The following is a 15468-nucleotide window of genomic DNA, read 5'->3' as shown; positions in this document are numbered from 1 at the left end:
CTGATCAAAAATCGGTACATCGTTGCGATATAAATAATAATCAACAAGATATTCCAGTGAAGTAGTATGGATATATAAAAGAAATCTTACAATACACGTCCAGTCGTGCAAACATACGCGCGTGGTCGAACGCCTGACCATGACTTTGAAATATTTATTAGTTTTGATAGCATTAACTTGCGTAAATGTCAACTGTAAATCTACATGTATGTTTTATTAAATAATTTTACTTTTTTTAAATTATTTGTTGTTTTTAATATTTAGTGTGCGTCTTGGCTCTATGCTAATTATCAGTAGTGTTTTTTTATTATTAACAGTATTATCTATTATCCGGGACGCAGTTAACAGTATAAACGTTTAGTATAATTGTTTTTTTTTTTGACAAATATTGTTTATGTTATGTTATTTATATTAGTGTTCATTATATTATTATAAAAAAATATGTGTAATAGTATTCTTTAAAAGTTTCTTTCATTTTACTAAGTTTTTTTATGTATATCTTGTATATTTTATAAACAACGCCAATTCTAGACAAAATATGCGTGCCGGCGCAGTTCTTGAAGGACTGCGAAGCGATGCTCGAAGTACCTACAAAGAGCAAGGCTGTATTGGAATGCATACCAGCAAGAGATCGGTACGATGGATTAATTTTTTTATAATGTTTTTGTCTGAGGTATTTGTTTTTGTTTTAAAATATATTTTATTGTTTATACCTATAGCTTATCTTATCTCGTTTTTGTTAAAGAGTTGAGTCTCATTAATCATTGTTAAAGAACAAAATTTTCATTCTACAAACAAGCCAGAGATTGCCTCAAAATATTATTTTATTTACATCTCAATATGGCGTCTTTTTAAGGCACCTGGTGTTTTTTGCGCGCTTTTAGTATACAAATTAAATAAAGCTGAAGAGTTTTTTTTTTTTTTTTGAACGCGTTGATATCAGCAACTACTGGTTCCAATTAAAAAATTCTGTTTGTGTTGGATAGTTCATTTATCGAGGAATGCTATAAAATATTTTAGTACTTTTTTTTCAAATTAACGCTGTAGGCTTCTACACTAGCTAGTTTTACATATACGAAAAAAAAAAAAATAGTATCAACGGAATACGCTTTTCTGTCCGACCGTTTGTTAACTCTATCCTAATAAGTACCTAACTATAATTCAATTGTTTGATTTCGGTTTAAACTGTTTTTATTTTTTACTTCTCATGATGTTGCCAACGTAAACATTGAAAATGCTAGAAAAAATTCGTTAAAATTTGTCAACGAAAAACATCGACTAAACGAGAGAGACTGATTTAAGTGTAATTTTTTTTTTTAATTTTAAGCTGAAATTAACGTGACGACACTGAGCTTTATTTCAGTGGCTACGTAAAATTCTTAACTGTGTTATTTTTTATTTTGTTTCAACAGTTTGCTTCTACGAAATTAAAGCATTTATGGTACAAAAATATAACACACTAGCTGTGCCCGGGACTTCGTCCGTGTGAGATTTAACAAAAAAAATTATTGTTCAGTTCGCAGAATTATGAAATAATTAAATTCTAAAATAAAAGTAGCCACAGTTACTCCTTATGACATCAGCTATCTGCCAGTGAAATTCCCGTCAAAATCGGTCTAGCCGTTTCAGAGATTAGCCAAAACAAACAGACAAACAGACAGACAGACAAAAATTGTAACAAAAATGTTATTTTGGTATATGTGCCGTATGTACGTCCATATGCATTTAGTAAAAAGCGGTTATTTTAATATTACAACAGAGACTCCAATTGTATTTATTTGTAATAATGTAAAAAAGAATATCAAATTATTAATGACTCATTCATAATTCAAATACTTTTCTAAACACCCAATCATCTTAACATCAAGTTTTTCATATACCCACAACTCAACATTTTCTTCCTTTTTAATATTAAACAATACATTAAAACCGCTATAAAAGTACAATAAGATTAACATTTTGTACATTAAGACGCGAACTGGATGCTAGAACATCTCGAGAAGCGACGAAAGCAATTTGTCAAAGTGACATTTATTGGGTGCTCACTAACTGCGTTACCTTCGAGATTTGACAAGCGCAAATTCATTTCCCGTCCATTACTCATACCGAAAATTGTTTTTTTATGGAGTACAATGTGGCTTTGTGGAAAATGTATGTGGAATTTTTTCATAGGAATTTAAATTTTGGAAGTGAAATATTTGTTTTTCATTTCCTCTTTAATACATTTATATGAGTTGTTTCAGTTGGGGATAAAATCAGACAGATAAAAACTGTTACTTAAAATATGTTATCTATAATCTAGGTTTTTGTAAAAAAAAAAACATAAAAAATAAATAAAAATAAATAAAAATATAACAAATTAAATTAATAAACATCGCCTTAATACATTGTATTTTAAAGCTGTTACACTATCATTTTGAAGATCAGTTTGTTAGAGACAGTTAACTTATATTAATGTATAACTATAATGATGATAGTGATTTATATTTATGTCAGTAGCTACTTAATCATACCGCTTTTAAATCATCGTACCCCTAATAAGTTCCGCCTTTTATTTGCAGATATTTAAGTGGAACTTATTAAGCAATTAGACATATTTTCAAAAAATAAAATAAAAATCGGAATAAAAAGCAATAAATTTGGTAACTTACTAAACACCGTAAAATCGTATTTGCATATTTTATATATTGACTGCTACGTTATGCACACAGCAAGTGTCAAAATGACTAGCGCGAAGGCAATGAATGGTGTTGCACTTTTGTAATTGGTTACTAGGGAGAGAGCACGCGATATCTGTTTTGATTTAAGTATTCATTTATTGTGGGAAGTTTAAAGAGATGGTCCTTATTTACAAGCAGGCGCGTTTAGACGCACTTACCCTATCTCGTGTGCAAAAAAAAAAATCAGAAACATACCAAGTATACAAATATCACAGTACTGGTTTGTGGCTGTTGCGCTGGCGGTTGCGGGTTCGATCCCCTATTGGCCATCCAGATGTTTGCCGTGGTCTGGGTTTTTGTACAGTCCTTGTGGGTCTCCACACTGTGCCTCGGAGAGCACATTAAACCGTCGCGTCGGTCCCGGTTGTTATCATGACTCATGTACACCTGATAGCGATCGTTACTCATAGTAGGGAATATATCCGCCAACTCGCATTCGTACAGAATGGTGGATTAAGCTCTGATCTTTCTCCTACATGGGGAAAGAGGCCTTTACCCGGCAGTGGGATATTACAGGCTGAAGCGATACGAAAATTCTCTCCGGCATCTGTATTACTAACTTAAATAAGTATTACCTACAAATCAAATAATTGAAATGCTATGGTAAACACTCCTCCCTACTTAACAATAATAAATTTACTAACTTTTGTCCATAAAAACAATTTCCAGTTCAAAATAGACAATAAACTGTAACAATAGACATTGTCGCGAAGCCTACTCACACATCTATAAAACTACGTGATCAGAATTTTCATAGACTACACGTAAACTTCATTTTCACAAAAATATAACTCTTATTTCTATAGCAATAAAGACTCGTAAAGTCTCTCTCATTTATAACATTCATACACAATACACAGCCATATCTAGCAATCAGCGTTGGAAATAAATCCTACTTCATCTCAGTGCCTGTCTTTAGGGGCTTCCGAATGTTCTTATCAATTATCCGAGCAAATTGAAATTTGAAGCCCGCCTCGACGTTTACTTATTTCTCATATTTTAGGCATTTTCATAATTTAAGTATTGTTTTATCGATATAATTGCTGCTGATACTAAAACCAAATTTTAGTAGTTTCAGTATACACATAGATTCTTTAAAACAGTTTATTGTTGTTTAAGGAACTATCAATACTATTTTTTTAAAGATGTAATCTTATATATAAAATTCTCGAGTCACAATGTAACATAATTTCAATACTCCTCCGAAACGGCTGGACCGATTTTTATGTGCATATGAGTTAGATCCGAAAACCGACCAACATCTATTTTTCATACCCCTACATTGTAAGGGGGTTAATAGCGTATATGGCAAAACAACATTTACGGGGTCAGCTAGTAATCTATAATATAATATATAATATAATATATATAAAAGCGAAAGGTCACTCACTCATCACGAAATCTCCGAAACTATAACACCTACAAACTTGAAATTTGGCAGGTAGGCTCCTTATAGGACGTAGACATCCGCTAAGAAAGGATTTTACGAAACTCGACCCCTAAGGGGGTAAAACAGGGGTTGCAAGATTGTATGAAAGTCCTATGTTTTTGAAGTAAGTGACTTGAAATTTAAAATGTATGCTCTATAGATGATGAGAAGGTATCCAAATAATGTATCTTTAGAAATCAACTCCCTTTTGGGGTTAAAACGGGGGATGGTAGGTTGACTCACTCATCACGAAATCTCCGAAAGTATAACAGCTGCAAACTTGAAATTTAGCAGGTAGACTCCTTATAGGGCGTCAATTACCGCTAAAAATGAATTTTACAAAACTCGACCCTGAGGGGATAAAACGGGGGTTGGAAGTTTGTATGAAAGTCCTATGTTTTAGAAGTAAGAGACTTGAAAATTAAAATGTATGATCTATAGATGGTGAGAAGGTGTCCAAATAATGTATCTTTAGAAACCAACTCCCTTTTGGGGTTATAACGAGGGATGGTAGGTTGACTCACTCATCACGAAATCTCCGAAACTATAATACCTACATACTTGAAATTTGGCAAGTAGGTTTTGTATAGGACGTAAACATCCGCTAAGAACGATTTTTACGAAACTCGACACCTAAGAGGATAAAACGGGGGTCGGAAGTTTGTATGAAAGGCCTATGTTTTTAAAGTAAGAGACGAAATTTAAAATGTATGCTCTATAGATGGTGAAAAGGAGTCCAAATAAAACACCGTAATCTATATATATAAAAGAGAAAGGTCACTGACTCACTCATCACGAGAACTCAAAAACCGCTGGATGGTCCATCCATCCAGGATGGACAAAGATGAAATTTAGCAGGGAGGTAGATTATAGTTAGTAAACGTCTGCTTAGAACGGATTTTTTGATATTCCACTGCTAAGGGCGTTTGATTGGGGTTAATAGTTTGTATGAAACATATACAGCAGCTATAAGTTCGCCTGCTAGGTTATGTATACTGCAGCCTGAAAATAAAACTAAAAAAGTGGTGTATAGAGAGGTTTTATAAAAATAACTAACAAATTATACTAAATTGTGCCTTTTAAAAATGACTCAGTGTGATAAGCATTTCAAGTGACTGAAATAAAAAAATAATTTGCTTAAACATCGTGATAGTAATGCATATCTTCATAACCACGCGAACATAGTCGCGGGCAACAGTTAGTGTATTATAACAATAAGTCCCCAAAAGTGTATGTGATCGATTCCCTCAAAATTTACTGAACAGCATTTCATGCGGTTTTTTTACCAATGGAGAGAGGGCTTCAAGAGGAAGGTTTAAGGAACGACTAAGCCGATTTTGATGAGATTTTGAGTTTCACTGGAAGTTTGCCGATAAAACTTTGTGACTCACTGATTTAAACGCGGGCGAAGCCGCGGGCACAGCTAGTATTATATGTAATTATGTTTAGACATTTTATCATGCACGCTTTATTTCTCTTTACATTTTGTGCTTTTTCTTCTTTTTCTTCTGTTCTTAATCTTATCCTAATAAAATTATATATACAAAACACTTTCAAAAGAATTTCCCGTATGTTCATAATATAATTGTTAATCAAGATCTAAAACAAATTGAATAATTAAACCAAATAGAAAATTTAATTATCCATTTCAAGTAACAGAATCTGTAGGCAGAAACGGACCAATTCCGAGACACCCTGATTCAATTTGATCTTTAACACGTCCAATCCCCAATTTAACTAAATTGAATAATACGTCCCCGATAATGCCTCATTCTCTTTGAAGCTCGTACAGGTATAAAGATTTTATTATATTATTCCAGAATATTCTATGAAACATGAAGTAGGTGGGCATATTAAACTCCTATGTAAACAAAATAGTGTATGTGTGTATTTTATTTATTATCTCTTTCTTGAGACGATGCACGAGTCTCAAGTCTCAGCGTCACTCCTTAGCGTTTCTGTTTTACATGATTTCACTTCTCATATTTTTTTCATAGCACGGGCCTTATATCGTTTTTCAAACCAGACCAAAATTATCTAATCAAAAATTAAAGTGAAAACGAAATAAGTAATATAAAAAAATCTTGATATATAATTTTCAATTTCTAGGGTCGAATGTTTGTCGTTCGTCCAGCAGCGTCAGGCTGATTTCGTTCCAGTGGACCCAGAAGACATGTACATGGCTTCCAAAATTCCAAACCAGGATTTTGTCGTCTTCCAAGAGTACAGAACTGATGATGAGCCCGATGGTGAGAAAAAATTATATTATCTATAGATATTTTCCATGAGTGTCTCATTATTAAGCTTTTTAAAATTAAATTGGAAGTTGCTACATTCAAAACAAACAATATTATTTAGTACAAAGTAAATTACAATAAAAATTCAAATTAGGTTGAACTTTAAATTAGGTTCTGCTTACCTACAAAAACTGCCAGACAGTTTTGAGTATCATATCGGCAAAATCAGAACTTTTTAATTATCTAATATATAAAATTCTATTGTCGCGGTGTTTGTAGTTAAACTCCTCCGAAACGGCTTGACCGATTCTCATGAAATTTTGTGTGCCAACCAAAAAACCCAATATGGGTAGATCCGAGAATCGAACACCTATTTTTCATACCCTTAAGTTATAAGGCGGATAGGGGGGGGGGGGTTAAGGGGCTTTATAACATATATAGCAAAACAACGTTTGCGGGGTCAGTTAGTAATATTATATGATTTTAAACTATCATAACTATATCTACATGTACAGTTCAATCAATAATACATATGCATTATAGTTACCAAAACTTTATTATTTCCCAATCGTTACAACAAGTAATCAAACTCAATCTTGTTACCGACATTGATAACCAAACGAACTTAAAACGTCCATTGACCTAACAAGTTACGTAACTAATCGAACATGCTTTGAAACTTAGATAAGCAAATTCGTATGCACGAGATATGTTTAATGAGATATAGGATACTCGGAGCAAGACGGGAGACTGACTTCAAAACTTGTTTGACAAATAGATTTGAATTAATTCCGTATAACTTCCACAATGGCTCTTGTTTGATATCATTTACTGATAAACTCACATAATATCTATTTCATTTTGTTAATTTCTGTTTATACCTGACAGACGTTATCTTTTTTGCAAACTGTCAAAGCGTGAAGATTATATAATCGTTACGTTTTTGAAAATGTTCCAATTTTACTCTAGCCGTTTCCAAGATTTCCGCCTATCAATATATTATGCAATTGCTTTTTATTAATATAAATAACAATGCTTTCACTATAGTAGATAAGAAGACTTTTACTATGGTGGATAAACTTCATAATGATCATTGTCGACTGTATATACTAACTAATTAAATTGAACGGCGAACAATACCAGAATAATACCAAGGATTTCGCCACTTTCGTAAAATGGAGAAGATACTAAGGAGATTAATTGTTGCGGTTGAAATTACAACCTCAATTGATATTCAGTATTACAATGCGTCGAACTATTGTCACAATTGTCAGTTTAGTATAAACATTATTCTCCAATATCAAACAGTGTAACAATTACGAAAATTTTGCATGTGATGTTGATCAGATTGAACACGATTATATTTTTACTTTCTCGTTTCTAATAGAAAACGAATCCGTACATAATAAAAGGTATTACAGATAGTGTACATAGTAATTATATAAAAGAAACATTTCTATGAACAGATACGGTTTAACTTATAGGCAGAAAATCACCCAAACCAAACGTAAGACTACATCACATAAAAAATATAAAAAATGTCTATATGTATATATATATAAAATCGATCAATCGTTTTAATTCGCCGACTTTCTTCAACTAAAATACGAAACTATTATACTATAGGTATATTTATCTTACCTTTACATTTAAATATATTCTCTAAAGGTCAATGCATTTGTTACATAATATGATTATCAACTTTCATCCGTGACGTTTGATCAAGTTGAGTAATTTTAATAAGAGAAAGCGTTGGGAGTATTTTTCTTCTTACTATTCATTTCAATTCATTATCAAATATTTGACACTATCGACTTTTAAACGAAGAAGTGGGCAATAACATTTCCTGACTTCCCATTTACTCTCCCACTTCACTCAATTTATTAATGTATTAAATATTAATACAAATAATATTATAACAAAAATATGTAAACTTCTTCTAAGATTTAGTAAAATCAATATATATATAGAACTTAAGCACTGGCAACATTATCGAGTTTTGTAGCCAGGATAAGTACATTGACCGAGCTAGCTGCCAGCTTTTGTTTCTGTGCTAACCTAAGTCTATAAGACATTTCTTTATATTATATCCTTCAAATTTTCGTACACTTCTGTTATTTACCTTTTTTTTTATTTATTTCCTTTTATAGCGAACTTATGTGAATTAGTCAGTAAATGGTAGGCAGTAACTGCGAGCAATGATGCGAGATTAATTTGCTTCAACATTCTACAGCATGATGAGAAAAGTTTATAAATTAAATGCTTATGATTTACAATCGACACAAACCACGCTCTAAGCGCTGGGGGAGACTCTAAAGGCATTCATAGCGGGTTCAAACATTTGTACAAACTCAAACATGGGCACGAAGCGAGATAGAACCCGTAGTTCCTGGTGTTTTCCCTTTTGTTTTTATACATAGTAATTTTCTGACCTAACTGAATGGATCTCTTTTGATTTAATCCTCATTACGCTTATTTACTTGATTAATCGTCAATCTACGTTGTATTACTTGTCGATGTAATTGAAGTATTTTTTGGTTTGTCTAAAGAGCTAATCTTATATCTTTAGTCCATAAGAAGCAAAGTTCAGGCTACATCCAAAATATCAGGTGGATTAGTTTTATTATTTAATAAGCTGCAAGTATAACTTTATCGCCTTTTATTTGTCTTAAAATTTAAACAATATATCACAGCGGTAGGTAAAATAAGTAACGAGTCACAAAGTAACGATTAAAGTTTATTCGCACACGCGACCATTTAATTTATGTAATCATGGTCCAAAACAAGTTGAATATTCATGTTTCGCAAATGTTACTCACAGACGTAGAACGTGTAAATGACATACATAAGGCATTAGGATTCTAACCGCGATATATAAAGTGCTGGGAGTGAATTTGCCTCCTACTCTCTGAGGTACAATAACGCAGACGACCATTATAGGGTAGATTTTCCTGTGAAAACAGTGATATGTACTTAACAAAAGCAACAACGAAGGCAGCATAAAGCCTAAGAAAATAAGTCTTAAAGCTTACAATTTTGTTTAGGGGCTTATTTGTCCGTATTAATACTATAAATGAGTTAGTTTGTAAGGATGGATAGATTTAATATAAGACCATTCAGCTGAAACAAGATATTGAATTGCATACTCTTAGTTACATATTTTGACTGTTTTATCACAGCGATTTTATTGAGTTCTAATTAAAACTTGCCGAGTAAAATTACGAGCCACAATTAGTACAATATAATCATAATAATTCACCATTAAAAAATTGAATATACTGTCATTTGAAATTAATTTTCTCGGTAAATCTATTAAATTATAGGATAAATTCTTATTATTTTGATTACATAATATAGGTGAAAGTAAAACTTTCTCCATTAAGCCACTATTCTCAACGTATTGTTATTTTTTATGTCATGTAACAGGGGCCCAAACAAAGAGTACGTAATGACAGCTCTACACGTTGGGTCAAGGTGGCACAACATTAACTAAAGCTGACACGTTAATTCTGCGATTGTTAACATACGGCTTGTTATGGGCTTAAAACTTTGTGAACTGAACAATGATTATATTTTCACCTACGTGCTGACAGTCATAGGTCTTACGTTCTTAAAACTCGACATACGATTAAATTAAATTCATATTAATATAAAGGATACCTTAAGGACAATCCCTATGAAAGTAATAAAATCAGGCAATGATTGACTTATATGCCCGAAACTGTTATCTAGGTAATATTATACTTATTGATTATTTATCACGTTTTTTTTTTTGGAAGTCGTATATAGTGTCGTAGTCGCTTTTTCGACCAAGCTTTTTAAAATAAAGATTTTAAAAAAAGTTTTCTTTTTAATTAAACCGAAAGTTAAATAAACAATACCTAAAGTAAGTGATAAATTATAATAAATGTTATATTTATATAGTTAACGACAAAAGTTACATAATATAATAAAAATTTACATATAATTCAAACTACACACTTTCATTCGTTTTATTTTATTTTGAAGTATTTATTGAAAAAAATAGCATATAATTAGCTTGTACTTAAGCCTTTATTATAGGTATATTTAATGGAATGCCATCCTAAAATGTTTCAACCACACATATTTGTATACTCGAAGAATTTCAAGGACTAATAAGATTATTCCACGTAAAATACTTCTGCGACGGCACAAACTTAGGAATTCTTATTTACAGAATTACGGTGAGAAATGAGAAACAGAAAAAGTTTTGACATTAACGAATTAGAATTATTCTCGACAATCCCAAGTTATAATTAAAACATTTTTCTTATTACAAAAATATTTTTTTCGTTTAATTAAAAGTTATTTCATTAAGATAGATAAGTATATTGATACAGTATCAAGAAAAGTTATTTTTAAATACTCAGTAAGTAAATAACAATCAAAGCAAATAACAAAGTTACAATACAAAACATTGATAAATATTTATTGGTACTTGTTTTTATACAATTTATAGCGGTTCATTTAATAATACTTTGAGCTAATATTATTTATTGTATACGCATAAATTCTTATTATAATATGAAATAAATTTTATAAATAAAGGATTATAGTTGATTTTTAAATTCTTTTTGAGATTCATTGATTTTAGGTCCATGTGGATCTTAAAGAATTTTTTTTTTATGTCACAATGTCGGCAAACAAGCGTACAGCTCACCTGATGGTAAGCGATTACCGTAGCTTATAGACGCAACGCAACGACGCAACACCAGAAGCATCGCAAGCGCGTTGCCGACCCAATCCCCAATCCCCCAGGAGCTTTGCCAAAGGTTCATATTCAAGTAGGCGCCAGTAAATTATATAACCTAAAACTCTCACAAGAAGAAAAGAAAGAGTTAAAAAGAAAAAATAAAAGAAAGAATTAGAAATTAATATTTTCTATATATATTTTTAACGTAGGTCAGCTTCCTTAAGGTAAACAACTTAATGACGGTGTTTTAGGGAAATCGCGGCTGATATAGACAAACATTTTTATAAACCTATTCATAAATAACTAATATATTAATAAATACATATTACACTCAGGGCGGGAATCGAACCCACAACCTCTTGAACAGATATCAGGAATACTGTGCAAACGGGCCAGTCAGTCAAGTTTCATATCAATTCATCTCATACCTGTTTTAAGGAAAACCTTGTAAAAAACATACATGTTTCGAATAAAAAAGTTGACACGTTGCACACATAGGTACGAATGTATTTGTAAACAGGTAGTAAAGTAAGTGGTAGGTAGGACTCATAAAAATATATCTTCACTGCTATTGAGGAGCAAGCGAGCTATAATAAGCAGATTAAGTTTCTTTAATACTTTTCACTTTAACACAGAAAAGGATTTTGCCGATGTAGAAAATATATTGTTATTTTCTCTTTCATGTTTTCCTTTTTAACCGACTTCAAAAAAACGAGGAGGTTACTCAATTCGACCGCATATATATATATTTTTTTAATGTATGTTCGGGGACTACTTCGTCGTTTATGAACCGATTTTGATAATTATTTTTTTGTTGGTAAGGGGATATCCCTGGTGTAGTAGCATGATAAAGAAACCAGGACCTGATGATGGGATCCTAAAGAAATCGAGGGAAACTCGAAAATCCGCATAACTTTTCACTGGTTGTACCTATTTTGACGATTTTTAAGTTAATCGGAAGCTGATGTTTATTATGTGGCCACATTTAAATTTTATCGAGATCTGCTGACTATTTTTGGAGTAATCTTTGATAATGCGTATTTACTTGACTATTTTTTCGTCTACCTACTTTGTATTACTTGTCGATATTATTGAAGTCGGTTTTTTTTCGTTTGCCTCCAAACACAATCATTATTTATTATGTTCAATAAAAGTTGAAATAGCTTACATATTAGTAGTTTCATGCGTGTTGATTTATTGAAATAGATTTCTTTGAATTCTGGCATAATTTTTTATACGCTATTTTGAACGACTTGCTAAGTAGGTACTTTAAAAGTTTATCGTCTGCAAAAAAATAAGCAAATATGGAAAATATTTACTAAATAATATAAATGTCAATGAAGTCAATAGTGTGAAATAATGAATACTTATTATTATTATTAACAAAAGCGAATATATTCTAATTAAGCAATAAATACATAGAGAAGTTTATTTTCAATTCGAAATTAAAAAATGGCTAGTAAATCAATTCTTGATGTCACATCGAGAGAGCTTGTACGTTTTTATTCTGAGCTGTCTTCCATTCCTTCTCCTACATGGAGAAAGAGGCCTGTGTCCAGCAAAGGTACTGTACAGGCAATACAATAAATCTGCAAATAACAAATGGTTTTTAAGTTTTGCATTGTAAATATGTATATAATATAAAGCATTAGAATATTAACAATAATGTATAGCTTGTTTAAGTTCGTTGATTTTGTTTTGTACTTTTTAAATATTACTTATTATAAATATAATAGAAAATTAAATTAATTTTGAAATATACCAACGTTACGAAGTTTAATTTAATTTATTGAATAAACACCAAATGGACCCTTAATTAAGCAGCTGTCCTTTATTGTATTGCTTCAAGATAAAAGCGTCCAAGGAAATTGTTTATACCAGCAATGATTAACAGAAGTGAGAATATTGTGGTGTTATAAAATGTATAGATACTATGTTACTTCACGTATTTAAAGCTGTTTTTAATTTACTCCAATACAAGGGATTCACAATTTTACTGTATTTTTTTTTTATTTGAGAGCTGCTGTTTGTCATTTGATACTATTCCATTATCAAATTTTGTGCAGTCCTTTAGAAACTTTGCAAGTAACAACATACATTTCGGTGATTAATTTTTCATCTAGATACGGAAAATACGATGCTTAACCTCAAGATTAAGATTAATTTAAGAGACTATCTTTAAAGTTGTCGGTCATAAAATATTAATTACTACTAGCTGTGCCCGTGACTTCATCCGCGTGGAATTCAACAAAAAAAGTTATTGTTCAGTTCGCAGAGTTATAAACTAAATAAATTTCTAAAATAAAAGTAGCCTTAGTTACTCTTTACTATATCAGCTATCTGCCAGTGAAAAGCTCGTCAAAATCAATCCAGCCGTTTCAGAGATTAGCCGGAACAAACAGACAGACAGACAGATAGACAAACAAAAAATTTTAAAAATGTTATTTTAGTATATGTAGCGTGTACATCCAAATGCATTTAGTAAAAAGGAGTTATTTTAATATTACAAACAGACACTCCAATTTCATTTATTTGTTTAGATTCGGAAAAAAATAACATGAGGCATATAAAGTCCGTTTTAAATAAAAGTCCTTTTTGGTTCCACTTCATTTTAGAATAAATAAACAACGTATAAAATAGCAAAATTACATAGATAACAACAACGGTACATACTTTGACACATTCTTCTTCGTCCGTATAAAACCACAATTTCATATGGAAATACTTAGTATTATTTTATATTACCACCTTTACACACTTCTTTCTTTTCACTTTTTCTCTTTATGTTTAAGTATTAAAATTATCAGAAAATAATTAAAGTTTTTTTTATTTCCTATAGCGGAATTTCGTTACGAAGCAGTCATAGTTGTTCATAAGGATCTCCCATTTAACAACTTGGACCAACTTAAGGGATTAAAGTCTTGCCACACTGGAGTCAACCGAAACGTTGGGTACAAGGTAAGTTATTAATACAATTTCTTCTTTAGTTCAAGATTACGAGGAGCCATTGACTTTAATAACTAAATAGAAAATATTAACATTTTTGTATTTTATTTTTACGTCATAACTGCGTAGTCATTAGGTATTTTTTTTATATACAATTGACGACCACCGTTAGGGTTCCCGTTATTGCAAATTGAATGTTTATTATACGACTTTAGTGTGTATTTATCGTTTTAGTTCTATAAAATCCTAATAGATGGCGGTTTGGCATCAAAGTTGCACAAATATCCGATAGATGGCACCGTATTTCTATTTCTAGATTATAGATGGTGCGTTTGAATGTATTATTTATAATAGCTATTTATGTTTTTATATATTTATTTATATATTGATGTTGTTCATGTGGATCTTCTTACCGCACCTCGGAGAACACACAAAACCAAAATATTGTCATAAGAACCTTCTCATGATCGGTACCTACGAAAATTATCTACCAAACCGTAGTGAAGCATCATGGTAGATAAATCCCATCTACTCTTGCATGTAGCAGAAATGCACTTGCCCGGGAGGAGTGTGACATATCAGGCTATTTTATGTTCATTCAATTTTAGCTGATTAATGTCCAATTATTTTAGTTTTAATTAAGCATTTTTTTTTTTGAAATAACGAATTTTTTTTTTTTTTTTTTTATGTCACTAGGTCAACAAACAAGCGTACGGCTCACCTGATGGTAAGCGATTACCGTAGCTTATAGACGCCTGCAACACCAGAAGCGTCGCAAGCGCGTTGCCGACCCAATCCCCAATCCCCCCAGGAGCTCTGGTCACCTTACTCACCAACAGGAACACAATACTGCTTGAAAACAGTATTATTTTGCTGTGATCTTCTGTAAGGTCGAGGTACTACCCCAGTCGGGCTGCTCCATATTTTGAGCAGGAAATTCCTGCTGTGCCCTACCTCAGTTAAAATGTAAAATTGTACCTCAGTTGAAATGTACCTCAGTTGAAATGTAAAATTTACTGCTAAAATATTTCAAGTATTAATTAATATTAGGCGTAACCGAACATTATCCACAATAGTTTCAAAAGGACCGCGTACCAAAACTATTTCATTTACAAGTTGAAAATATAGTTCCTATAAGTTCACAAACTTGTCTTATTCGGTCAATTTTAATGCTTGAACTTTTAGATCCAATGTATGAACTAGCTAGCAATGTAGTAAATAAACAGAATTTCTTCCATTTTTTTTTAAATCTTAATCATCGAAAAATCGTTGAATCCGTAACAATATTTCAAGCTCCCAAACAAAAAAGTTTATTATAATAGTTATACACTGTTATATGAGAAAGTCTAGCTGAAGTAATATACCAATTTTAAATATCTCATATCATTATATCAATAATTCATTAACTATATATATGTCTAT

The 15468-nt window shown here is 31.5% G+C and overlaps 1 protein-coding gene across 1 annotated transcript in view; it reads left to right on the top strand.

The window, feature by feature from the left end:
- The first annotated feature begins 107 nt into the window (after positions 1 to 107).
- Positions 108 to 15468, top strand: part of LOC123658451 (transferrin) — a 28267-nt gene continuing 12906 nt past the window's right edge. Inside the window, exons 1-4 of the mRNA XM_045593873.1 lie at positions 108 to 206; positions 532 to 634; positions 6259 to 6398; positions 13940 to 14058. Of these exons, the coding sequence (XP_045449829.1) occupies positions 140 to 206; positions 532 to 634; positions 6259 to 6398; positions 13940 to 14058 (429 nt within the window). The 5' untranslated portion in view covers positions 108 to 139. The remainder of the gene's footprint in view (positions 207 to 531; positions 635 to 6258; positions 6399 to 13939; positions 14059 to 15468) is intronic.

This window comes from Melitaea cinxia, chromosome 12 (assembly GCF_905220565.1).
Source record: "Melitaea cinxia chromosome 12, ilMelCinx1.1, whole genome shotgun sequence".
Lineage (NCBI taxonomy): Eukaryota > Metazoa > Arthropoda > Insecta > Lepidoptera > Nymphalidae > Melitaea > Melitaea cinxia.
This window is presented reverse-complemented; position numbering and strand designations above follow the sequence as displayed.